This window comes from Strigops habroptila, chromosome 12, assembly GCF_004027225.2.
Source record: "Strigops habroptila isolate Jane chromosome 12, bStrHab1.2.pri, whole genome shotgun sequence".
NCBI lineage: Eukaryota > Metazoa > Chordata > Aves > Psittaciformes > Psittacidae > Strigops > Strigops habroptila.
The window spans coordinates 14116426-14143582 of record NC_044288.2 but is presented as its reverse complement, the minus strand read 5'-3'; the positions used below and the strand labels follow the sequence as shown (position 1 = coordinate 14143582).

Genomic DNA, 27157 nt, shown 5'->3' with positions numbered 1-27157 from the left:
TGGTTCCTTCCAACCACAATTATGAGGCACAGCCCTGCTCATCCTGCCTGAAATCAGCCCAGTGCCTGTGGCTAGGGCTTCACACTGGCTGGCTGTGGGAAAAGGGGGCTGCAGGATGACCCTGAGCATTGCTCCCCAGGTCTCCTCCATGGTCAGACATGGGTCTTAGCTGGAATCTGAGCCATTGGCTTTGTAAGATGTCCTCATGAAGAAGATCACTGAATTATCAGGCTGGTGGTGGAGGTTCTGGAGCTGAATGAATGAAAGTCAGAGGATGAGGAAGCTACACACAAAAGCTCATCTGGAAAAACATCTGTACAGGAGACAACACCAAGGGCAGAGAGCAGGGAAAGATCTGCAGCCCCCAGGCAGTGCAGGCAGGGTGAGCACTCATCCAGCAGCTCATGGCCACTGGGGAAGGGAGTACTCATGGAGGGGATGCTTAGCTGCAGGACCTCACAGCGTGCCCGTGCTTCCCTGCATCCAGACAACCCTGCTAGCACCAGCAGATTCGCTCTGTGAAGCGTAGCCAGGCTTCTCCACCAGCTACCACCCTCCTGGGACCCACTATGATGTGAGACGAGTGGGTCAAGCTGGACCCTGGACCTGGCCTGCCCATGGCAGGATAGAGGCATCACTACACAGCAGGCTTTGCCATCTGCAGAGCTCACCCGCTGCCACTTGCAGCCTCCTTTGGCAAAGCGAAAAGGCAGCGCTGGGTCCCCGCCAGCCCTGCTGGCATCTCTGTCAGGTGGGTGGGAGCTCAACAGGAAAAAGAAGAAAAGGAAGAAATGAGGGAGGTGGCACGTACTCACTTCTTGCTGTGGCAAAGAGCCAAGGCCACAGGGGCTGGTGAATGAGCAGGGCCTTGAGCTGGTGAGGAGTGAGTCCTTGAGCTGCAGTGAGGGACCACCACAGCATCACCCCTGGACACACGTCCCAGGTCAGGCATGTGGCACCCAGCAGCTTGTGGAGCAGGTAGCTTTTGTCTGACCCTGTAGTAATGATGGATTATTCATCAGCTCTCCCATTCCAGAAGATGAAGTTGGTGATGCGATCTCCAGGTCTGGCCCACTAGGACGCAGCTCCCTGTGGCCACGAACGCCCTTGGAAGTGGTGGAGCTTGCTGCAGTGTAGAGGTGGAGTCATGTCTTCAGAGAGTGGGCTCCTTATGGCTTTTTCTCCTCTAATCACTTGGTTAGTTTATCCATGTCCTTATGCACCCCAGGATTAGATGGTGCTGAACAAGCTGTGCTGACCTAGGGCCCCTCCATGGGATCCCCTACAGATGGGGGGTCTTCAGCTGCCCTTGAAACACAAATAAAACTACTGCAAAGCATCAAGGCGAGCTTATAGCACCCTGCACCACAGACCATGGTCTTGTCACCTATCCTCAGGGGTATGTGGCGGGTACATGACCGTCCATGGAAAGAGATATCTCCATGTATTTTGCGTGGGACTTTCTTCCAAGACTGGGTGTTAATGTTCTGCCAAACTCTTTGCCAAGATGTTTCGCTGAAGAGAGTAAAATGAGCCAGATACAGATCTGGGCTCTCCCACTGTGACTCTCCAGTTTCCATGAGTTCAGGCATCAGCCCATTTACATGAGCATGGGAGAACATTACATCGCAGCTCTGTGTCCTGTCAGTCCGCATGGTAGTCAACTCATTTCTGTAGGAATGATGATGATGCCTCAGGCAAAGCCTGTATGACTCAGAAGGGAAAATACTAAAGTTTTCTTTAAAGGAAAATATTAAAGTTTTCTTTAATTCCTCAACCCTGTTTACATCTGATCCTCCTTACTGGGAGAGTCAGGGCCTCTTTGAACTGTCAAGCAGCAGTTTGAGGACCCATGAACCATACCATGTAATTTGTATGATTGCTCCCTGCCCCACGCCTAGTCAGCACAGCACAGAACTTGAATACCAAACATGAAGGAGCAGTGTGGCAATCTGCTTGCCTCTGCCCGAGAGAAAACCAGGCATGGAGCAGCTCCCCTTATTACATAGAGACCTGAAAGAAACAATGCTTGTCATAAAAGGCAAGCTGTGAGTCCAGATGAAGTGTCTCCCACACCACCTGCTTCCAGTTCCTTTTACATCGCTCCCAGGACTGGCTTTGAACCGTGTGTGGCAAAGAGAAACCAGGTGGTTGAATAACATCCTGGATCTAGAAATACTATGATGCAAAGAAAGCAAAAATTGCAGGAAGCTGATGTGTTTGTTGACAGGCTGGGAGGGGTATGACGCAAATAACTCCCCTCATGTTATTTGCACGTACTGAGATGTAAAAATGATTCCCTATGCCAACTCTTGAGGCTTGCAGACAAGCAGCAAAAGGGTGCTGTAAACCATGGGGGCACGAGTGGGTCTGCACGGGGGCTGAGGCTGGGTTTGACCTTGGCTTTTTGCCTGGTCACACAGGAGGCTGCACTGGCTCTTACACATCCATGACAGCATCAGCCCTGCAGGGCCCTTGTTGATGGCAACACTCCTCATGTAGGATGCCAACATTTTTTTCTTTCCACTGCTTTTGAAACAGGGAAACTTGTTTTACGTCTGTGCAACAGGACTTTCAGGTCTGATGGTGACAGGCTCATCCTGGCAGGAGGCTGGTGGGCAGAGCGGGAATAGCTGTGTGCAAAAGGGGTCATGACATTCAGGGTGCATACTGCTGTTCAGCAAGCGCTTGTGGTGCCTTTGGAGACACCCTAAGGAGCACACAGGAATCTTCTCTCTAGACAAAAAAAGGACACCACCGGGAAGGTGCTGTCACCTTTGAGCCACTCCTTAATCCCCAATGTGTCAAATCAAATGTCAATGCCTGCAACAAAGATTTATGCACTAAAAAATGAGCAAACAGAGCCTGCGTGAAACCCCTGATCCCCACGTTGTGCTTTCAGCAGCCTGGACCACATTAATGAGGCCGTGCTGGAGCCGAAGCACAAATGGTGCCTGTGGCTGGGAGCCAGAGGAGCTGGTTTTCCCTGTAGCAACACCTGAACTTCTCACTCTGCATTGACCCAGGCTGTTTTCCACCTTCAGAGTGGAAATAAATTATATAAACTAAATCCTATTGTGCTTTGTAAGTAGTTCTAAGCACAGGGCAATCTGTTCTGTGTTACACAAAGCGTAGAGTCCTCATCTGGCCAGCAGAAGGGTTAGCACTCAGCATTTAAAGCTTTCTTTTTATGTTATTTTGCAGTTATGTACTGAGTCAGCACAAACACAGCAACGACAAGAGAAAGCATCCGGAGTTCAGAACCAGCTCAGCTCTGGGCGGAATGAAGAAAACAAATTGTTCTTGCCCTGGTGCTAGTGAAGCCTGGTTTTCAATAGACATATGTGGCGTGGTTGATTGATTTCTAACACATTATGCAAAGGCAGCACATCCTCCTCACTGCTTGCGAGGCGCTGGAGAGCCCACACACGTGAGAGTGGTTCTGGAGTGAATCAGGAGGTGAGGAAAAACAGGGGCAGGTCCCAGAGAACAGACTGGTGTCTGCTGGGGTGATGGAAGATGCTTCACTGCTCACCTGACACCGGCTGCTCCCAACCTGAGCCACACAAACAGGTTATGGGAGCACTCTTCAAGTGCATCGCTGCAAAGTTGGCCACAGTAGCTAAAATCACCCTTTTTCACAGCTCAGGAGCCATGAATGTGTCCTTTTTGAGGGGTAGTCTGGAGGTAAGACTGGTGAGGGCTCCTTGGTGGGAACCTTTTGTTTGAGTGAATAGGCAGGGTTTGGTGGAACTAAACCATGAGGGGACAGTGTCTGGTGTGAATGAACCTTACCCATCTGAGAAATGCCCATGGGAGAACTGCTGGGGGAAGCGATGTTGCAGGTCCCTCTGGGAGGGCGACCAAAGACTGATCCTGCAATGGAGAACATGGAAAACATACCCCATGGGTAGAGTCCCCAACAGCCCCACTCCTGGGCAACCACTGCCCTTAATGCCACACTCAGGAGGTGTTCAGGGCTGTGCTGCTAAATATCGCCTGAGATTTCTCCAGTCTGAAGGGATCACTTAAAAAGATAACGGAGGAATAAATGAAACCTTCCAAGCCCACATAAAATACTTAACTGTTGAGCTTTTAACACCACTGTTAAGTTGTTTAATATAATTACAGCAGATTTTGAAACAAAACCTGCTCTACAGCCTAAACCTTCACCAGCCACTCCCTTAGTGGAACATGGGTTTCACCAGCACTTCTGTCCCACTATTTATCTCCCTCCCTGAGCATCCCTTCCAGTGCATACAGGGGTTTGGTTTGGTTTTGGAGAAACACAAAGAGCCCTTGTGTAATGTGCATCATCCTTATATAAAGTCTGATCTACTAAGCTCTGGGGTTGCCAGATTTCAGCTGTTTTTCCCAGCACCTGCTATGCAAGAACTGCTGGCCCCTTGCTGTATGGCTGTGTGGCAGAGGGATGCATCTCCTTTGGGACACAGAGCCCATCCTGTGGGGGTCTGTTCCCTTACAGGGTCTGAACTTGTTCAATTCTGTATAAGTAAAGCATCTGAGGGAGATGCAGTTTCCCATCTACACTGGAGGGACAACCCTTTCCCACCAAACATCCTGTCCTGATGGGTCTGCATGGTGGGGTCCGAAAAGGGGCACTTGGTGTCCCCCAGCCTCACCAGGCCTGGCTGCTCTGGAGCACCCCAACAACCTGCACCCCAGTCCTTCTCTGCAGATCCTCTGCTGGCTCAGGCACCCTGTACTTTGGACTGCTCCCCAGCTCCCAGAGCTCCCCCTGCTCCCACGTATGCTGTACCCCAGCCGCTCTGGAGCATCCCACCCTCCCGTCCCTGTCCCAGAGCACCCCGTGTCCCCCAGGACAGCCCCGGCAGCCCTCTCCAAAGTGCCCTGGCCCCACCCTGGGGCACCCCAAAACCTTCCCCGGCATTTTGCACCCTGGTCCTGCTTCAGAGTGCCCCAGATCCCCCTGGGACCCTGCACCCCCGCTGGTCCGGAGGGATCTCCAGCATCCCCGCATGGCTTCACCCCCGAGTACCTCAACTTGCCCCCCGCAGCCCGGCTGCTCGGAGCCCCCCCGCACCCCCGGGGCGCTACTCGACCCGGAGCTTCCTCCGTTCCTGCATCCCGCCCGGGGCCGCCCCGACCCTGCTCCGCGGCGCGCCCGGTACCGCGGGCTCCGTTACGAAACGCGGCCGGGGCGGGGCGGCGACGGCAGCCAATAGCGGCCCCGGCAGCTCCGCCACCGGCACCCCCCGACGGTTCTGCCCGGGGGGGACCTGCCCCGGCGGGCCGCGCCGTGTCGTGCCGCGCCGGGCCCCGCAGCCCTCCGCCGGGCCGGACGGGGCGGGAGCCCAGGGGAGGATGGGCTGAGCGGGGCGGAGCGGAGCGGAGCGGGTCAATACGCGGGGACCCGGCGACGGTTGGGGTGTACGGGCACCGCTCGCCATTGGGGCAGCTCCCCCTCTTCGGCTGCAGCGATGAGCCGCGGCACCCCCAGCCCGTCCGCCCCGCCCCGGGGGTGCAGCCCCGCACGGCAGCCGCTCGGCCCCGGGAGCCCCGGGAGCCGGGGCATGGACGTGCTGCGCTGCCCGTCCTGCCTCCTCCTGCTGTGGGAGCCGGTGACCGTGTCCTGCGGGCACACTGTCTGCAAGGGCTGCCTCGGGGGGCCCCGCTGCCCACTGTGCCAGGAGAGGCTGAAGCTGCTGGGCGTCGGGGCGGCGAGGAGCAGCGTGGTGCTCTGCGGCCTCCTGGAGAAGTGTGTGCCCCGGGAGAGCCGGCTGGCCGGGCTGGTGGCCCGCGTCCGGGACCGCTTCACGCGTGGGGATGTAAAGGAAGCGCTGAGGATGGCGCAGAGAGGGCTCGAGCTGGGTAAGCACCACTGGACCGAGGGGCTGCCGGGTTGGGGGTGCGGAGCTGGGCCGAGGATGCTCGGACTGGGATGGGGGAGCAGGTGGGTACCAATAGGGGTCACATTGTGCCAGCACCGCAGTGCTCTCTAAGCCTGCACGGTCCAGAACTGGGAGACCTGGGAAGCTGGAAGTGTTGGAAAGTCAGGACTGGGAGGGAGGATCCAGCCGCTGGGCATCTCTCCCATGTCTACAGGTGTCCCAAGGTAGGTGGCTGGGCGAGCCATGCTGCTCATCCCAGCTGCCAGGGCCACAGGCAGGGCACGGAGCCTATGTCCCATCAGGCACATGCTTCTGGTGTTAGCAAGTGGCTGGAGAGGAAAGAGCGGCAGCTTCTTGCATGTTCCCACACAGCAATATTTCAGAGCCAGAAGAAAAGCTCTGCCCAGGGGGGTGGCCATTATGTAAAGTGGTCAGGACTTTTCCAGTCCACGACAGACACATCCTTGCCCCCAGAGCCTGGTGGGGACACAGCCTTGGCTGAGCTCCATGGTGCAGGGCAGCCCCAGCCACTTTCTGTGGCCAGCTCTGGAGAGTCATTTACCTCCAGGGTCTGGATCGCGCCCAGGGAAGGCTGATCTGCTTTAATTTGCGGCTGTAAGTGGATTTCTTGGAGAGTAATGCTTAAATAAAAGGAGTTATACAATGCGGCTGGAGCAGGACGGAGGCAGAAGGTCCTTTCTTCACTGGTGTTTCTATGACAGCAGTCAGCTCTGCTCCCGCAGCGCAGACACTTATTCATCGCCTGCTGCAAGACGAGTGCCAGAGGTTCAGGGTATGCCTGGAACCAAAGGGCTGAGCAGGCTGGCCCATCCCCGTGTTGGCAGCAGAAAGCATGTCCCTTTATGCAACCTCCTGCGGCATCTGTCTCATACCCTGCGCCCCCATCCTTCAACTCGGATGCATGAGCTCAGTTCTCCAGTGCTATTTTCCTTCCTTATTGCCAAGCTTTTGTCTGATTGGGGTGTACAATTATAGATCTCTTTCTAAAAAGCCTTTGTGAGTATAAAGAGGAAACATTGCCAGCTCTGTCCTCAGCCTCGCCTGCGTGCTCTGTTCCCTGAAGCACAGGGGAAGTCCAGCTTAATGGCAAAGGAGGAAATTGCAATCCCAGCCTCAGCTCTCATAAACCCGCACTTGCTCGTGCTGCTCAGGCTCAGCCACGTGGGTGGTGCTTTTGGGATGTGTTTTCCAACTCCTGCAGCCCTCTTTCAGGCTGCACAGCTTCTTACGAGCTGCCTTTGCTTTCAAACAGAACCACTGATAAATGTTTAACCCACGGGAACGTGTGTTTGTGTGGGTCGGTTTGCAGTGTCCCTCTCAGCCCACACTGCGGAGCAGCTATTTTTGCTTGGGAGAAAGTAAATCATCAACCTTTTATCTTCTGCTTTTAATAAGTGAACACAAAAATGCACTGTAACACGTAACACAGGAGGCCTCCTGACATGCCTGGAGCCAGGAGGCTGGCGAGTGCTATCAGTCACTCATCAGCTGCCGGGGCCGCCAGCTGGCTTACGTCCCTAATGTCTAATGATATCATAGATCAAAAATAGCTGCAGCAGAAGAGAAATCCAGAATTCATAGCCCCAGTTTACACATCTTTTTTTGCCAAATCAATTGCTTTATTGCCCACATGGAATGGGTTTGCCCACATGGAAAATAAGCCTCTAGACTTTGTACCCATTTGTTCATTCCTACCCGTCATTAGGGGCTGGAATATTTCCTCTCTGGATGTGTGTTTGTGGGACAGGATACTGAGCAGCGAGTTCCCACGTTTCCTGACTTGAGCACTAAGGTCTCAGCTAACATTATAAATGAAGATAAGCTCTGAGGGACCAGGTGTTGCTCTGCTGCACAGCTCAGTGTGACCAGTGCAGCCTTGGTGCAGATGCTGTCTGGATTATGGTGGCGCCAGGTAGAGAGCAAGGTCTCCCCATGCTCCACACTGAGCACAGGGGATGAAGAGGCAATAGCCATTGGAGAGCTTCCTTCTCCATGATAAGACATGATGGGTGCCTGGGCAGATTGGTGCATGCCCTCGCATGTTGACAGTGGATGCAGGCAGGGGTGCAGGCAGATGCTGCTTTCTGTGCCTTGCTGTCACTGAACTGCTGGTCTGCACCTGCAGTTCACTGGTAGAGCTGCATCAGCTGCTGGGGTTGGGAGCACTGGAGACATCATCAACAAGGATGTCTCCTGATGACTGATCACTGATCAATCCCAGGGGGAGCTGCTAGCCCTTCAGCAAGGTGATGTTCCCCACACCACTTTGCCACAGTGAATGGTGGCCTGCAAATAGTGCTGGCCTTAGAGCCAGCATCCTGCAGGGCGACCACACATGCTACCTATGCTGAACCTACCATTGTCCCATGGGGAGCCAGGAAGAACCTATGTGACACTAGAGGCCTTCCTAAAGGGACTGGAGAGCAGCGGGTCCCCAACCCCAGCCCTCAGCAGCCATTGGGCCATGCTCAGTTGTGGGGTGACACAGGGCTGAGTGTACAACCCCATTGCCTTAGCTGGAAAACCAGCGCAGCACTGGATGTAGGTCACATCCATGGCAAGCTGTGATATAATGGGGTGGGTCTGGGAATCTCTGCAGGTCAAACCCACAAACATTACCACACCTGGTTATTCCATGTGGGCTTTTGGGGTGCTGCTTGCTCGTACTCCCCAACATCCCCCACCCCAATTCCCCTGCTGGCAGTGCTGGTAGGAAGGAAGGTCTTTATGGGGTTTCCCTGAGGCAGGAGAGAAGAGGGTCTCAGTGCCTGTTACTTAGGAGCAGGCAGGAGTATGTGGGGTGCCCAGCACTGTGACAGTTGGGGTGTTGTGGCCATGCTACCACTACTGATATTCCATCGGTGACATCTCACTGATGAGGAACTGGATGCTCAGTTCCCTTCCTCCATTCTGGGAAGTCTCAGCCTTTTCTTGGAAACCACGAGTCGTGGTGGGAGCAGATCCTTGAACGCTTCTACTTTCTCCTCTGCCCTGGGCGAGCATCCAGGTGGGTCAGGGAGGCTCCCTGGAGTTTTGGGAATTCAGGTCTTGGTAGTTGCAGGCTTGTTTAGTAATGTGTTATTGTGGCTTTGCAGGGTGAATCATATTGCAAAGCCTTCTGTGGCAACAGCCCCTACAGGGATTACATTTATGGCATTTTTCTGCATCCCAAAAGGATGGATGAGAGCCCAGATCCCAGCATGGCTGAGCCCCCAGGCAGTGGTGGGGCCCCTTGGCTGAGGGCATTTGGGTGAGATGGGGAAAAACAAAGGGAAGAGTCTCGAAGAGTTTAAAACTAGATATTTGGGAGAAATAGCTTCCTTGAAGAGCCTTATGAGGGCAGTGACTCCTGCCAAAGAGGAGTGCAGGAGCTGGCTGTGCTCAGTGCAAGGCAGTGGCACAGGGGTTGTCCCACCATGGTGGTATCTTCCCCACCTCATTCAGCCTCACTGTCTCACCATGGACTCATCACGTGAGTGATAACATTTCTCTTTCCAGCCCCAGATGCCACCTCCCTGCGGCTGTGCCGAGCAGAGGCATTCGCAGCACTGGGGCAGCACCAACAAGCACTGGAGGACCTGGACACTGTGTGCAGGGCTGAGCCTGGACAGCACGAGGTGAGCAGAGGGAAGACCCCATTGACTGGCTGCAGTTGGAGCCAAATCTTACTGTATGGGAGCAGTTTCCCCCTTCCCTGAATTCAAGCCAGTGGATTCATCCTGCTCAGAAACACACTTGCCAGACCCATTACATTGCAAACCCAGGTCTGGTGCCCTGTCTGTCCTTGCTTATAGCGCACGTAGCGATGCTGGTGCACAGGATTGCAGCTGGGGTTCAAGGAAGTGTTGGCCAAAGGCTGAGCTGCCCTTGGAGAAATCAGCCCTGGGAGCTCGTTTGCTGTTATGTGAAGCAGTTGTTGGCAATAGTTTTCCATCTTCAAAGGCAGAGCCCTTGACTCCTTCTCTAGGTCTCTGTAGGGTTTGTTTGCTTGGCTTTTGCAACTGCTGCACTTTGGGAGAGTCCCATTTTATGGGTTCCTATAATTTTTAGACAAGTCTGAGCATGGGAGCAGCAACGTGTCCATGTGCTTTGGCCTGGGATGGGAGGAGGCTGGAGGGAGATTCCCTCAGGGCTTGCATGGGAGCTGAAGGGGTATGTGCTCAGCTGGTCATTGTCTCATAGTCACCACAGTTTTTTCTGCTCTGTAGGGTTTCTTTAGGAAAGGGAAGGTGCTTCTGAAGATGGGACAAAGAACTGAAGCCTTGCTGGTGTTGGAACACTGCCTGACACTCAATCCCAATTTCCACCCTGCTCAGAAAGAGATGGAGAAGGTGAGTGATACTGTGGCGCGGTCCTGTGCTCTCACATCATGCAGGGAGATACCCATATCCTCTGAAGGACTTGTATCAATCATGATTGTGCTGCTCTGGGTGGGATCAAGGTTGGGTCCTGGTCCAAGAGCCTTCCGTTGCTCCAATGCAGGTTCACCCCTGAAAACTCCCCTTGCTCAGTCCATATTTCAAGTCTTGGGTTTTGCAGCGTTTAGGGGCTGACATGGCATGAGGTGGGCTTTATGGCAGCATCAGTAGTCACTCAAGGCACAGCACCAGCCAAAAGCTGCCAGTGTAGAGCCAGTGTCTTTTCTGCAGATTATTTCAGGCCAGCACCCACCTGTGTACCAAAATCATCATCACTGGTGTGGCCTCCAGCAGTGTCCCCAGCATGGGGGGCTTCATACCGTGAGTGGGCACTTGCCCTCCGGGAGGGAAAGGGCAGGGGAATGGGGAATGACCTTGTACCCCCTCAGCTCACTCCCCTCCTGCTCTTTGTGGGTGATGGAGAACACAGCTCCCAGCCCTTAAAATACAGCATTTTATTCACTGCCTTGTGCTGCTTTCTTCCTTATGTTCTGCCAAGACATTTGTTTGACACAGAGCTCAGCCAGCGCTGAAACAAGAAACCCTGACGTGTCCTGTGGTGGGCAGGAGGCTGCTTTGGGGAAAGATGGAGCCTGGCACCTCCCTGCTTCCTTCTTCCAGCACCTCCTGAGCCCTGCTTTTTCCTTGCAGATCCTCATGCAAGAGGATGCTCCCCAGGCATCCCCATGCACGGCTGCTGCACACCCAGGTGATACTCATCAGGGCTCAACTGGTCCCCAGGTTGATGGGGGGAGCCCTGTGCTCCCATCTTCTGCACAAGCTCAGGTAAGAGAGCCTGCAACGATCTCAGTCTGTGATGGGACTTAATGTCCCTCTGGGACTTCCCAAGCTGGGGTTTTCCAGTGACGGAAAAGGAGGTATGATAAGGGGAGGCTGTGCAGGGCCATGGCCATGTGCAAGCGGGTGCATTTTGGGATGAGAAGCTGCAGGTAGCTGAAGGTGGGAGAGCAAAGACACCACTGGAGCTGGTGCTGTGGGGACTGGGGAAACAGAAGAGGCTCCTTCTGTCTGCATTCCTCTCCCAGTTTTAGTCTGCAATACTTCTACTAAGATTTTAGACTCTCATGTTTTAACACCCAAGTCACACTACATTCAGGAAAAAAACCCCAAAAAAGTAATTTTTAATGGGCTCAATTTCATCTTTCCTGTGCCAAGGATCAGGAGGGAGAGCCAACGGATGGAAGAGGGGACGCTGGGTCTGAGCACAGCCAGGGGACAGCCACCCTTTCCCAGCGGGGGCAACAAGAAGAACCGGAGACTTCAGCAGAGACGCAAGGCCGGTGGCTGGTAGGTGAGTGTCATCAAAGGTACCAAAATCTCATCTCATGCAAAATACTTGTTTAAAATCCACTTTGGCATTGAAAGTTGTGTTTGTGCTGTGTGCCAGCTCAGTGAGCTGGCATCCCAGGGGTACACGATGGGACAGCTCTGGTCAGCACATTCGCTGCTCCTCATGCATGTGAGGAGGATCCTGTCTTGAGCAAACTTCTTGGTGTGTGGTGAAAAGTTCTTGCTAAAGCCAGATATCACTTGTTCCCTGTGTGGAGTCAGGGAAAGGCTTCCTTTGGTTCTCATGGATTTAGATGGGTTTAGATTTAGATTAAATTCCCTTGTGAGGAACATGCATTGGGGGAAGTGGCACCTCCATCGACATTAATGTGCCATTAGCTTCCAGCCAGATGGCTGCCACATACTTGGGTTTGCATAAAGTGGCGGTGATGACCCATGGCAGGTCTCCAGAGACATCCATCTGGGAGCATCTTAGGCCACTTCACCTCCCAGTGCCTCAGTTTCCCTGCCTGCAAAACGGGGTAGGGAGATACCACCTTCCTCTTCCAAGTACTATGAGACACTTTTGTGTAGCAGTTAACTGCTTACACCTTAGGACAAGATCAGAAAGCAAAGATTAATTTTCAGTATTGAAATCTTTCATTTCCTTCACTTTCCTTCTCTTCTGCCACTAGATAACGAAGAGGAAACAGCAGCAGCAAAGTGTACCCAGCTATGCTGGGAGCTGCTGAGTGTATCTGATGTGGAGTGCTCCCTCTGCATACGGTGAGTTCTCCAGCAGAAGAGCTTTTAGGAAGATGAATTAGCACCTGATGGGTTTTCTTTCCTGGTGTGGATCTGTCTTCACATCTTAATAGCAAACTCAGTCCCCAGTACTGCTGAAACAAAGGTTTCAGTAGAGATAAGAGGGGAAGACAGGGGCATGCTTTGCCCTGCCAGGCTGTAAGAGCTCAGATTGCCTGCCTCAGCGTGCAGCATCATTAGGTCTGTATCGCTTTGGAAGTTGGTGTGGAGGTGAGGATGTGGTGGGGATGTTCAGTGAGGTCAAAGACTGAAGGTGGTGGTTGCCCTTTGTAACTGCAAGCTGGAACAGGAAGGTGTTGCCCTAGGGAAATACCGTCCATGATGGGGATATTGCAAACCCAAAGGGGAGCATTTCCCAGCAATGTGCCTGCTGGAGATGGAAAAGGGGACAGGGTGGGCCAGTGTCTGTCTGCTGACTCAGGGCTGGGTGCTGCCACAGGGCATGCTGAAACCAGGCTGTTATTTCTGGCACGTCCCAGGACCTCAAGCAGTTGTGCAAGCGCCTGCTGGCAGAGGGCTGGATGTTGCACCATTGGATGTGCAAGACAGTCAAGGTCTGCTGTATGGCAGCTTTTTCCAGGTCTGGGCATGACATGGGGGCATGACACAGTGGAGAGAGAGATCAAAGCTCTATCTGATCTGAATTAGGTGAATTTAGGTCTCTTTGGAGAGCAGGGAAACATAATGTCAAGGAGGAGTCAGGGCTCGGTGCTGAGCAGGGCTTTCCCAAGACCTTCATTTCATTTCTGATCCTGGAGCTACCTGTGAGCAACCCAAGAGCGTGCTGCTGGCTCTGCTCTTGGAGCACAGAGGAGCAGGCATTTTCCATCACTGCCTTTTAGGCTACACGCCACTGTGTGTGTCTGGGGAATTGCAGCCCTACCAGTAGCTGATGGGGTCCATGGGGACCCTGCAGCGATGGGAAGCAGTGCTCAGGCTTGGAACTCATCTTTTATCATTGTGCAAGTCCAGCAGTCTGAGTCCAGACTTCTAATTAAAGGAATAAGCCAGGTAGCAACCTTTACACTTAATTAACAAGAGTTATGAGTAAAGCTTAGCCAACGCAGCTTTAGTGAAGGTGAGTTTCATAACCATGGGCTTCCAGGGCTTGGAAGGCACAGTGTGAGATAGCTTTTATGGTGTTGCATCCTTGCAGCATCGCTGTCTTCAGTGCAGAGGGCTGGTGAAGGCAGCAGATTTCCCTTGAAATGGTAGGAAAGGACACGGGAAATGTCTTGTTCCTGCTGGAAGCAAAATCTCTTGCTCTCAGCAAGGTGAATCAAGGAAGATGCAGGCACAAGGCTGCGGATAGCCAGAAGCTGCACCGCAGCTTTGCCCACCCTGACCTGCTCTACCCTTGCAGCACCAGCCTGGGTTTCTTGAGTCCCTGAGCACTTTGTGGGACCCCTGCACCATGGGGCTGAGACCAGCTGGGGTTTCCAAAGCAACGTGCTGAGCCAGGCCTGGGGAATAACAGCTTTGAAGGGCACCTATGAACAGAGGCTCTGTGAAGTCTCCCTCTGCTGGGCTTACCTGTGCTCTTTCCCCCATGCTCTCTCTGTGGTTCGTTGACTTTGGCCCCTTTGCAGGATGTTCTTCGAGCCGGTGACAACGCCGTGTGGGCACACCTTCTGCAAGGAGTGCCTTGAGCGCTGCCTGGACCACCGGCCCAACTGCCCCCTCTGCAAACAGAGCCTGAGAGAGGTGAGGCCATGTGTCCCATGGGATGGAGCCTGAGGGAGAGCAGGGCAGCGTCCCCAGGGCTGGGGTGGGAAGGTGCAATGCTCTTACGTTAGCAGCTCCCTAGCACAGTGGTGTCAGCTCCACTCACATGGGAATAACCAGATAGTTGATAATTAAGACCAAGAGATTAATTTCCAGAAGATGCCACAGTGATTTAGTGAGATTGTAAACAGGACAGAGAGGTAGAGAGAGAAAGAGAGAAGGAAAGAAGTGAATGCTAATTACTTTTAAAAATGGAAATGGATGGAAAACCTGATGGTCTGGAGATTTGATTTAATCTTTAATGAAAGGGGATTCGGATGAGACCATCAGGGAGATTAGGTTGTCATACAAGGACTGCGTCACTGTAAGGGACAGGACACTGCGCTGGACGGGCCCTAGGTCTGAGCTTTGTCTGGAGGTCTCAGTGGAGCTGCCATCCCGTCCTGCTCGATGGCTCGACATCCCCCAATAGGTTTTATCCGTGACTTTGACCTGAAATTGCCCTCAGCTCTAATAAAAGTGAGCATGATTCAGCCTCAGGACTCCCCCCCTGCTCTTCTCCAACCTATTTCTGGGTCTCATTTCTTTTAGTACCTGAAGGCTGGAAGCTACAGCCCCACTGTGCTGCTGCAGGACATCATACTGGCCACCTTCCCCTCAGAGCTGGCCGAGCGCCGGGACCTTCACCGGGCTGAGATGGCAGAGCTCTCCAAGTAAGCAGGGACCTGCTCCAGTGTGCATGTGTGTGCTCGCATGGGCATCTGTGAGGTCTGTCCATACCACATACCATTGCTCTGGCTTGGTCCTACTCAAGTGATGCCTGTCCCACTTCTAGGATCACTTCACAGCAGGGCTGGGTGGGTGCAGACATGCCCCATGGGGCACCTGGGGATAAGGGAGCATCTCTACAAGGAGCTGTTTTGTGGGCAGAGTCTGAACTTGGGTTGTTGGTAAGCCAAGTGGAAGCTTTGATGTTGCTCTGCTCCGAAGAATCACTTCTTGGGATAAAGGACACATTTGGCTTGTGGGAGCAGCCCTTGGGGTGGGATTTACTCCAGGAGCTTTCACAGTGATCTCTCCTCCTGTCCCTCAGCCTGACCAAGAACATCCCCATCTTCGTGTGCACGATGTCCTTTCCAGGCATCCCCTGCCCTCTGCACGTCTTCGAGCCTCGCTACCGCCTCATGATCCGGCGGTGCCAGGAGACCGGCACGAGGAGATTCGGCATGTGTATATATGAGCATGGGAAAAGGTGAGCTCCGGGGCAAGGTGGCTTCCCTCTGCCATGCCTGATATTCCCCTCTCTGCCCCAGCCCCAAGTATCTAAAATCCTGAGTGGTTCAGAGGAAGGTGCAACTTCCTATTCCACTGCACCTCACTGATAAAATCAGCAGGGAGGTGGTGCATTCCCCACACAGAAGACTAAACCGGGATCTTGCTGCCTCCCAGCATCACCACTGGCATGGCAAGGAATGGGGCCAGTGCTGGAGCTGGGCAGAACCAGCAGTCACTGTTAAATACGATGCTGTAGGAACAGCTTCTGCCTCAGGATGTCTCAGTTGCTGTGACCTCCAGCTCCTCTTAGTGAGCACTTGAAAACTGCCACATTTCTTATACTTTGCCCTTAATGAGCTGTGAGAGGACATTGGGTTAAATGAGTTTTTGGTGCAGTGTGGCCATTATGTTCCTTATGGCATCCAGATCTTGGATGGGCTCAGTCTCCAGGCTCTTAACCCAAATACTCTGCTAAATACGTGTATTTACATGACATTTCCTCCTTCCAGTCCTGTTCAAACGAAATGAGATGAGTAACATTTTCTGGGCTTCGGGAGGATGTCTTTACAAGGGATAGTATTGTCAGGACCGCTGTACATCAGGGCAGTATGAGGACTTCAGTCTTTTTGCTATTTGGCAAATCCAAGGGAGTACAGGCAGGGTGCTCACTATTCCCTGCCCTCTTAGCAGCAACTCCAAAATTTCCCCCTCCTGCCAGCTAGTTCTTGGGTTTTTAACTCCTTTGGAGGTGGTGCCTCAGTAGAACATCTCTCACCACCGGTACCGCAGCTCACCCCTCTTTTCTCTGCCTGTCTCCCTCCAGTTTTGCTGACTATGGCTGCATGCTGGAGATACGGCAGATCGAGCTGCTGGCGGATGGGAGGTCCTTGGTGGACACCATTGGACGGCGGCGGTTCCGGGTGCTGAGCCGCGGGCACAGGGACGGCTACAACACTGCCGACATCGAGTACCTGGAGGACAGGAAGGTGAGGGCAGGGCCAGGGCAAAAGCTGCCACTTTTGGGACAAAGCCTCCCCATGGACACCTTCTCCTCTTCCCTCCATGTAGGTGGCTGGGGAGGAGCTGCAGGAGCTGCAATGCCTGCATGAAAGCACCTACTGCTTGGCTCGGCAGTTCTGTGAGCACCAAGACCTTGCCTCCAGGCACATTTTGATGCAGCATGGACCGCTGCCGGAGAAGGAGGAGGATATCCAGGTAATGCCCCAAGGGAAGGGATGCTCTAAATAGAGCAGGGACTGCGAGAGCCTCTGAAGTAGGTTCCTGCGCTGACTACCCTGCTTCCCTGCTTGGTTACCCAACATGATAGAAGAAATCTGGAGAGAGACTTTTTACAAGGGCATATAGTGACAGGACAAGGGGGAATGGCTTTAAACTGACAGAGGGGAGATAGAGATTAGACATTAGGATAAAAGTCCTTCCCTGTGAGGGTGCTGAGGCACTGACACAAGGTGCCCAGAGAAGCTGTGGCTGCCTCATCCCTGGCAGTGTTCAAGGCCAGGTTGGACACAGGGGCTTGGAGCAACCTGCTCTAGTGGAAGGTGTTCCCTGCCCGTGGCAGGGGGTTGGAACTGGATGAGCTTGAAGGTCCTTTCCAACCCAAACCATTCCATGATTCTATGACAAGATGAGCAAAACAAACCCTGTTTTTCACTCCCGTTACCAGCATCTCTCCCTCAGAGAGTTGTAGGGCTTGTTTGTTAAAACTGTTTAATGTTTCTTTATGGGTTTAAACTTCTCTTGGAAACGAAGCACTGAGTTTTAAAAGCTTTCCCAGGGTCTTTTCCTAAATAAGAACTGAGAAACTGAACTGTTTGGATTTGAAAACACTTTGGTAAAAACACCAAACACTTGTGTAAAACCACCAAACGCATGAACAAACAGGCAAAGAAACCCCAGAGCTCAGCGAATCTGTGGTCTCCTTTCTCATTGTGTTCCTTTGAGACAGGCATAGCTGTCCAGAGGCGAGGAGCTAAGAGGGCAGGATTTAGTTTGCTTATTAAATTGCTCTGACAAATTCAGATACTGGAGGGGGAAAAAAAAAAAATCCCAAAATTTAGTTTTCACTCCTTAAGAAAGTGTTTCCTGTCTGGATCATCACAAATATCTCTTGCTGGCTCTTGTGTCCCAGGCTAAGGCTGTTCTGGGCAGCCGTCACATCAGTGCTGTGCTCAAAATTACAAAACAACTCTTCCTCCTTCAGCTGAATGGAGCATTTCCCTGTCGGTTTGGCTCAGGTTTTAAGAAAGCCAGTTTACAAAAGCATTGCACAGTTTACTGACCTGCACCTCGCCTTGCTGAGTGATGATACAGTAAATGCCGCAAAAGACATCAGCCATGCAGGATTCAGCCTGTGTTTCCAAAAAGCATTGCTTTAATCAAGAAAATGTACAAGATATTGTGTTGTCTCTTTAGTATAGACTTTTTCCCAGTTACATCTGTGTCTGGAGACTCCCTGGGGAATGCTTGTCTGGAAATGGAATTGGTTTATCCAGCAGTTTTGAGCCTGGGTAGACAACGGGGCTGTTTGGAGAAATACCTTAGCTAAAGCTGGCACTGCTATCCTGACAAGAGCAACTGTTTCCCATCAGCGATGCTGCCCAAAGGCCATGCATTCACCTTGCAGTTCTGATGCGAGGCTCTCTCCTTCTCTCCCTTCCAGGCTTCAGCAGACGGCCCAACGTGGTGCTGGTGGCTCATCTCCATCCTGCCTCTTGACCCGTCCTACCAACTGAACCTCTTCTCCACCACGTCACTGCGCACCCGCCTTACGCAGCTGCAGCGCATCCTGGCCACGATGCTGCAGCAGCCCCCCGAGCGCAGCCCCCGGGGCCGTGTCTGAGCCCCCCGGCTCCGGGAGAGCGCCCCAAGGGTTTCTTTGTGTGTTGGGTTTAAGTGTGGTTTGAGCCCCTCCAAAAGTGACCTCAGTGATGAGCTGGGCACCCTCTGCCTGGCTCGGTGGGGCTGGTGCTGCACCAGCAGTGATGCTGCACCAGCAGTGATGCTGCACCGTCCGTGCTGCCTCCAGGAGCTGCTTAGTGACACGGCCGGGCCGTGCTGCCGAAGTGGGGACTGGGATGGAAAGATGGGTTGTGGCTCAGGAGCTAAAATCTCTTCTTGAGCTGCTTCGGTACTAAGGAGGATTCTCCTTAGGCAGAGGACTGAGTGACAGGGTCGCCTCAGTATTGGCTCTTCTTTGAAGGACAACATAGAGGTTTCTGATAGCTGGTCCGGCTCCGTGTTGCAGGTTTAGAGGCTTGGGAGAGGTGGCACCAGGAGGCAGAGAAGTCCTGACTGCTTTGTCCTGCCACTGCTTACGACTTTGACTTAATTTCTATTTGAACAAGAAGAAAGCTTAAATTAAACCATCTGAATCTCATGGCCCTGCTCCTAACCACCTCCATGGCACATAGCAAGTAGATGCTGCTTTCCAAATTCACCTGGGTCTGGACATTCCCTTCCCACCGCTCTGCTTGGTGCTCTGCTGTGTTTGCTGTGCCAAGTTTGCTGGCCCTGGAGCTCTGCCGGAGGCTCCTGGCCACTTCTCTCACTGCCAGCTCCACTGTTGTGAAGTGCTATGGGAAGGGGGATAATTTGGCAGCATTGGTGCTTTTTCTCCTGTCCAAAGCCTGGCTGGGTTCAGGTTCCAGATTTGGACCTGTGGGCTGGAAGAAGCCAATGAGATGAGGGAGTTAAGCCTGGCAGTGATTTTGTGAGACTTTCTGCTCCTTGACTATTGCAGTTTTCCTGTGTTCAATGTTTCTTGTGAACTTTCTGCCTCCTCAGGAGAAAATCAGGATCCAAGCTGAGGCCAAATCCTTGCACTTGGGACCCAGAACAGTTCAGGATCCTCCAAAAGAGCACAGAATGAAGTTAAAGGGAACTGAACCTTTGGAGAAGCAGGGAGAGGGTAGGACCAGTGACTGAGGCTGAGCTCCTTGTCAGGAGAGCAAGTGCCTATCTGCAAGTGCCTGCATGCTGCTTGTCTCTGACTACAGGGAAGATTATCCCCCAGGACAGACCAGGCTTTCCTCCATGGAAATCCTGAAGGTTTGGGATTTTTGTCTCTCATTCATAATTTCAGCGGTTTTGGGTTGAATTTTAGGAATGACATCCACTTGGTCATTGGATGAACATCAGTTCCAGAATTCTATCCCTGCTTTTCTCAAAGGTTCCACACCCCATGTGGGGGCTCAGTGGGTTGTTGGACCTGTGTGTGGGAGAGAAAATCAGGCTGTGAGTACAGTGCTCCTTATTGCACATGTTGCTGGGCTGAGCATGGGACAGGAGGCTCTAGACACAGCTCCGGAGGTCCCTGCCCAGTGCCATCACCTTTCCATGTCCTTGCTGTCTCCAGGAATGAGAGGTCTCATTCCCTTCTTTCCAGCAAAGTGCCTCCCCAGAGCAACAGTTGGCGACGTGAGTGCTTGCTCCTCAGGGACCACAGTGAGCACAAGGGTGCAGCTGAGGGTGATTGAAAGCTGATTTGCTCCTCTACCTTTAAGCCATGTCATCCCCCACTTTGCTGCTGTCTCCGGGGCACCATGATTCCCCAAAGAGACTGTATCTCCAGGATGTTGGATGGAGACCGGCATGGAGGGATGCCTTGAAATCCTGGGCAGGTACATGCAGGTAGCAGGATGCCATTGTCATTCAGAAAGTGCCTTTCTATTCTGTGGGGTTGATGTGAGCTCACCCAGTGGCTGCCTTGCCCCAAGCACCTCACCTACCTTTTCCCCATGTGTGGGAGCTCCCTGGGCTTCTGTGGGTCCCTTCAGCAAGGGGGTGGCTTTAGGGGTGCAGGGGGGAAGTGTGGGTCTGCACCATGTCCACACTAGAGAGGAGCTGGGGACCAGAGCCACATCTGCCTGTGAAGATGGGAAGGGACTCGTGCGAATCACTGCGGTTTGCTTGCAGCGCCTTTGGGGTTTGTATTAGTATCTTTGTTCTTTGAATTAAATCTTCTTCCTGGTCACTGAAATAAAGACTTTTTCTTTTTTTGGTGCTGGTGGTGGTTTGTTGCAGGTTTTTAACTTTTAGCTGCTCATTGGTGCAAGTGCTTGGGCATCACCAGGGAGATCTGGGGACATGTGGAGAGGTGACACCCTGGCCTTCAGGCAGCAGGTGAGATAAACACAGTGAACACAGTCCAGCAAAGGTAGGTGGCAACAAGGGAGAAAAATAAGGTGGTTTTGCTCACAGAAAGTGAGCATGTGAAACAAGGCAGGAGGGACTAGCTCCTGCTCATCATTGCGGCTTAAGGCTTTGGAGAAGGATGGGAACACAGAGACCAGCCTGGCAGAGATTCTGACCAGTGTGGTCAGAGATTCTGGAGTGGTGTCCATCCCTCGAATGGTGGGAAGAGCATCTTGTCCCTGCCCTGCCTTTGCAAACATGGGTAGAGGGCTGGGAGCTGGGAGTAAGTTTGCATTTGGCAGCTGGCATTACGGATGAGTGACAGTCCACGCACGGGCTCTAAAATGAAAGGGTGGCCCTAGACGGAGAGGGAATGGTCTTCAACCCTGCGCACAGGGGTCCTGCCAGGACAGCTCTGTCTTGGAATCTGGATCTGGCACGGGATCCCTTTGCCGTGTTGTCCTGCTCCCACTAGATGTCAGAAAGAGGCTGAGTGCAGGCGAGGAGGAAAGCGCAGCAGAGGGGATGCGCAGCATCAAGCACTGCCAGAGCCTTGGCCGTGCTTTTCTCATCCTCAGCACAGGGTCTGTGCTGGGGAATCCTCTCTCCACTCGGGCCAGAAAGGTCTTGATTGCCCTCTTGGGATGGAGCAGGGGACTGTGGCAGTTGGGGGTGTCTTCCTCCCTGTCCTTCCCCAGCCACTCTGCTGGCCATGGCCTCACCTCAGAGGTGCGACAGGAAGCAACCCCTTGTCCCAGCACGCAGCTGGGACAGAACAGCATCCCACGGCTCCTTGTGAAGGCCAACCAGGCATCTCTCAGCCCCACGGGATGCTGGGATGAGCAGTTTGGATCTGATTGGGGGCAATTGGGAAAGACCCGGCAACTTCCACTCTGCCACTGATGCAGCCCTGCCCCAAAGTCTGCGTGTGTGAGGGAAATCCAGTGTTCTCACCATCAGGTAGGACTGTGATGTAGATAGTGGGCTTATTACTAGCTCCCACCAAACCATCCCCTGCTGAGATGCTCTAATCTTCACAGTCCATTTTGAAGCCTGCAGAGAGGCTGGATCTGGAGCTGCCTTGCCCAGCTGGGGCTTGCAGCTGTGGGCACCTTAAGCCTCTCTGCCCCACACTTCGTGGCAGTGTGTAGGACAGCTTCACCTCAAATCAGCAGCCAGAGCTGTGGGGAGATGAGTCCAACTCTGCATAGGCTCCTGGTGGTACTCAGGACCTGAGGGGAGATGATCCACCCGGCCCCGCGGCACAGCAGGTCCTGACCACACTTTGCTTTTTGCTGCCTGGGTTTGTTTCTTCCCTGTATTTTTCCATCTCTGTGTGCACTCCTCCCCTGTGCATCCCAACAGCACTTAGTAATGACTTCTGGCCTTTATGTAACACTCCTCATCGGAGCTTTTCAAATGGACATCTGTATCCTTCTCTGGAATTTACAGGCTAGAACCAAGTGTGGGAAGAGTCAACAAGTTGTGCAGGGTCACCCAACAACGTCCCTGGTAGTCAGGGGACCACTCTCCAAATGTGTCCTTCTTCCCACTCCATCCAGTCCCCACCTCTGTGGATGTTGGGACATATCCTGCACATGATTTTTATATCCCTGAAGAGGTGCAAACCAGCACTAGCACTGGCCCTGCTTCCATCATCCCAAAACCTGACCTTTCCAACAGCACCATTTCCTCCTTTCCCATTCAGCATCTTACACGTGAGACACTGGTGACAACTTCCCTCACCTAACAGTGTGGGCAAGCAATTAGCTAAAGAGGCAAGTAATTAATACAGCAGGTGTCAGGCTGTGCCTCATCTTTCTTTAACAAATGGTACATTTCCAAACTAATTAGACCAGCTAGTACCTGAGGTAGCAGAAAATCAACACAGGTTTGTTTGAGCTCAGATCTTCCGTAGCAAGGCCAGGCTCGGATGGAAGAGGAACACAATACATGTTAAGGTTAATGAAGGTGGGAAGAAAAAGGAGGAAACTAGCACTGATTTTTCCCATCCTTTAGCAATACCAGTTGGTGCAATGAAAGACAGATCGTATTATTCCTGCTTTTTAAAAGAAAGCAAAAAGGAAATCAATGAAAACAGATGTGCCATTGCTTTCAAGAAAACTCACCCATGGGATGTATTGAAAGCTGGGAAATGACAAGTGATGAAAAAAGTGATTCAAAGCCATTGTTGGAGCAGTTGGAGTGGGACCTACTCATCCCCCTTGGGAGACACAGTGTGGCCCCTTGTCTGAGTCTGTGCCCACAGCCATGTCCATCCTGATTCGGCCTTTTCCTGCCTCCCTGTTTGTGATTTCACAAAACCAGTTCAGCACAGGCAAAATACTTACAGGACTGATTAAACATCGAGGAAATGGGGAACTTGTTAAAAGCGTGGAACTTATATAAATAGGACATTATTAAAACAAAATGTGACTTTTAGCAAGGACAGCCCTCTCAGCTGTGCCGTGTTTACCTTAATTGTTTCCCGCCATTAATTACAGTCTGAGAGGGAGACTTGTGCAAATTGAAATAAATGAATTGAATTTGTTTAGAGTTTTGTGTGGCTGGCTTATGGGGATTGCAATTAAGCCAGTATGTTTGGTGTATTAAATTACATTGCATAGATCTGCTCTTCCCTTTTCAAGCACCCAGGAATGTGCAAAGGCAGCAGTCAGTGACAATTTGAAGGTAAACAGGCAGTGCAAGGAACGGTTATTTTAGCTCCTTGGCACTCAAGAATTTCACTTCTTGAAAGTATTAAGGCTCATCCCTTAGTGAATGCAGCCCAGCTCTGTGCAATGAAAGATAAAATGGAGCTGGTGGAGTGGAGACCAAGGCGCATCTCAGCTCTGCCCTGGCAATGGAAACAGCGACATGGGTGGGAGCTTAGTCCGATGCTCCAGGAAAATTAGGCTATGTGACTCAGCAGCCTTGTGTGTGTTCTTGCTCGTTCCCACCAGCAGCTGCCCAGTACCACCCACGATTTGACACAAGCGGAAGCAGCTTCCACATATATAGAGGTTCTGACAAGGTCTGCGAGAATGAGCAATGAAACAGAGAAACGCATCTGCCAATGGGGAGGCGAAGGGGATGCTCAACCCTTATTTGACGCCAGAGAATCTACGCCACAGTCTTTTTCCAGATAGGCATTTAAGAGGAAAACTGGCTTAATTGGTGTTGTCCATGAGCCAATTTGCTCTGGTCTTGTCCCAAACCAGCCAGAGGAGTGGGCTGCATGGTTGCGCTGAGACCTTCTACCCCCGTGGAGAAGCACAGCCAAGCTTCAGGAGGGATTTCAGCGCAAAGTAAGAGAAATGGGCAGTTTCATCTGTAAAGAAAAAGGCATTCTGGGGGGAAAAATATAAATCCAAAATTTGGTCTGCAGAGGAGTCACCCAAGGTGACTCCTTGAGGATGATGCTGTCAAAGGGGCCGGGCAGGAGGTAAGGAGGGTACACCAGAGCTGTGGAGGTATACAGAGACCCAGGGAACCTGCTGTTCAGAGGCATGGCTGGGATGCAAGGTGCTTGATCCCCCCTCTCCTTCCTTGTGGCTCATGTATGAAACCACAGGGGGTTCAACTCACCTCCCATCATTTCCCTGAAGATCCCTCTCCATTCCCTGCTGCCGTGAGCCAGGTGCAGTTCATCAGACTTGTTGCTGGCTCCGTGTCTGTGTTACTAGTAAAAACCCATGACTCGTGCCCAACCGGAGCAGATTCCCATGGGGAGCACCCCTTGACATTGCTGGGCAGAACAGCCCTACACTGTTCTCACCCCCTCCCACTGCGTTGGAAGGGCAGAAGGACGACAGCCTCCTCCCTAGTTGTAAATATAGGCTGGGCAGGGATGCCAGGGACAAGCATCATCTTGCAGATATGTTCTCCACAAGAGAACCTCTTCACCTGGCCGTTGCCTGCACCCAGATGATATATGGAGTGGCTGGGCTGCAATAGGATTTCTACCCAGAATATTGGCTAGATGATAAAGGAGTCTGTCTGTGGTGATAATTGCACCATAAATAGCGCTGGATTCGGCAGTGACAAGTGAGGCATTAGAAAACCTCACCCTCTGGATTCCTCCCACTTCCTTCCATCTTCCTGACTGCTAACAAGCTGGAAGAATAGCTCGTCAGTTTTTACCAGCCACGAGAGGTTTATAGTGCTCAGATGCAGCTGTGCACCTTCCTCCTCATAAATCTCAATAGTGAAAAAGTAGAGAGAGGGAAAAAAAAAAAAACCAGCTAAATTGGGTGATTACTGAAAAGCAGCAGGTAGGGATGTATCATGGCATGGCTGTCCCTCTTCATTCTCTCTGCTGCAAGGACAGCACCATCCCACTCCCTCCTCCAGACTTCCCCTGGCTCTTCTGGGTGTTCTCAGGCACTTGGGGGTAACCATCCTCTTTACTCCACTGATGGAAACTGAAAACCTGCCACATAGCCCCAAACACTGAAAAATGAGGAGCTCAGACTAGGGAGTGCTGTAAAAGTCAAGACTGGAAAGAAATAGAATTAACATGAATAGATTGGAAGCCCTCTCTGGCTTCTTGCTTTTTGAGTCTGCAGAAAACATGTGGACCCTTGTCTTTTCTTCCTGAAGAAAAGCTGGGAAATGGATCTCCACTGGCACATTAACCTGCTCTTGAACTCCAAAAGATACCTTAAAACCAGCTGGTTTAACCTTAAAACCCCTTATATTATGTTGTGCTCCAAATAGGTTGGAAAATATATTTATATCAGAGAGACAGGATTTGTCTCCCTTTGTGTCTGCATCTTGGAAATGGCTTAAGCTGTCCTTAACCCTCTGGCCAGGATCTGCCTCAAGGTCATAGCCCCTTTGCTAGTGCCCTTGGCTGCACCTTCTGCAGTGCAGAAATGCTGCGGATGGTGCAGCTGGAGTGTATTTCTGCAGCGAGAGAATGTAGGTGGTGGTGTTAGGCTGATGCAAACATCTGGCTGCAGCTGGCGTGTGCTGTAGTGGTGGGGTGGAAATCTGTGCTGGTGGAGCATCCTTCACTGCCAGTCCCCTCGGGTGCCTCTGGCCTCTTGTGGGCTCCTTTGGAGCAGAGACCCATGGGGATCCTTCAGGGGTGAGTTACCACGCTCTCTCCATGACCACTCCTGACATCACTCATTCACACTGACATCACCATTGTTTTTCTAGGAAGTTGATTAAATTAAGTGGGGTTTTTAGAGTTTTGAAAGGCTCAGGAGTGAAGCAGGAAAATGATTCTCCTTCCCGGATGCTTCCTAAAGCTTCTACAAGTAACTGCAGAAGGAGGAAATCAAGTGTTATTCTGAGATGAGAAAAAGATACTTAAAATCAATTTTTAAAGGCGCTGAGTAGAGCTGGGGAAAATCCATCATAGAATCACCATAGAATGTTTTGGATTGGAAAAGACCTTAAAGCTCATCCAGCTCCAACCCCCTGCCACGGGCAGGGACACCTTCCACTAGAGCAGGTTGCTCCAAGCCCCTGTGTCCAACCTGGCCTTGAACACTGCCAGGGATGGGGCAGCCACAGCTTCTCTGGGCACCCTGTGCCAGCGCCTCAGCACCCTCACAGGGAAGAGCTTCTGCCTAATATCTAACCTAAATCTCCCCTCTTCTAATTTAAAGCCATTCCCCCTTGTCCTACCACCACATGACCTTGTAAGGATGTATCACTACATCCCCCATGTCCGTGTTGCAGCAGGACGCTCAAGCAACGATTGACAGGCAGTGCTGGGGCTCATGCTGGCAGGCAAGATATTCTCATTTCTGTATGCATTGCGGTGAAGGCTGCTAAGCAGGCACAAGCTTTTCAGCTCCTGTACAAATCCATAAGCTCCCCCAAAACTTCCTCTTCTGTACACCCAATAAATCCGAAGGCCAAATATAGAGCACTATTTTTCTCCCTCCCCCCTCCCCCTTTTTTTTTTTTTTACCACTCTGGAGTGTTTGAAGCAAAACTATTTTCCTCAGTTAAGCTTTGGATTTGCAAATTTAAAGCTTTCACAGTTCCAGGTGTACCCAAAAAGATAAGGGAGCTAGGAGTCGCGCTGCTGTACATAAATACAGCTGAGATTAATTCAAAGCTACTTCTTAATACTCCATTACCTACTAGTATTATTATACTGGCCTCGCCTAAGCTGACATAGGATAGCACAAAACCCTTCAGACAATAAGAGTAATGACCACTGTTCAGCTCTATGTTTTCCTCTTCATTTTCTTCCTTTTTTCTCTCCATGTCTCTGATACTTGTTGGCAGAAGTGAGAGCAGTGATTTTGCAGCCTCGTGGGCAGGAGGACCTGTTAATGAACACAGCAGCAGAGGGAGGCAAGCTGGGGAGGTGTAACAACCCTTTGAACATGTCAGAGACCTGGAGAGCTTGGGACCAGGGAGGGAATGACTGGGCAGAAGAGAGTGGCGTGTGCCCCTGCACCGGCTCCTGCAACCAGGCTCTTCCTCTGCTGATGCCAAAAGCTATTGCACGGCCAGCATGACATCGGATGTGCTGATCCCCTTTGGAGGCTGTTAGTGAGATTCCTGTCAAGTGATGCAAAACCTGACTTCATAAACAGATACCTACAT

The 27157-nt window shown here is 52.1% G+C and overlaps 1 protein-coding gene across 1 annotated transcript; it reads left to right on the top strand.

The window, feature by feature from the left end:
- Window positions 1-5249: 5249 nt before the first annotated feature.
- LOC115616039 (LON peptidase N-terminal domain and RING finger protein 1-like) lies at window positions 5250-20458 on the top strand. Its single transcript, XM_030504850.1, has 12 exons — window positions 5250-5853; window positions 9393-9511; window positions 10103-10225; window positions 10964-11098; window positions 11489-11624; window positions 12298-12388; window positions 14017-14131; window positions 14744-14865; window positions 15246-15404; window positions 16251-16413; window positions 16496-16642; window positions 18108-20458. The coding sequence occupies exons 1-12, from the start codon at window positions 5463-5465 to the stop codon at window positions 18285-18287; spliced, it is 1881 nt and encodes a 626-aa protein (XP_030360710.1). The 5' UTR covers window positions 5250-5462; the 3' UTR covers window positions 18288-20458.
- The last annotated feature ends 6699 nt before the right edge of the window (window positions 20459-27157 follow it).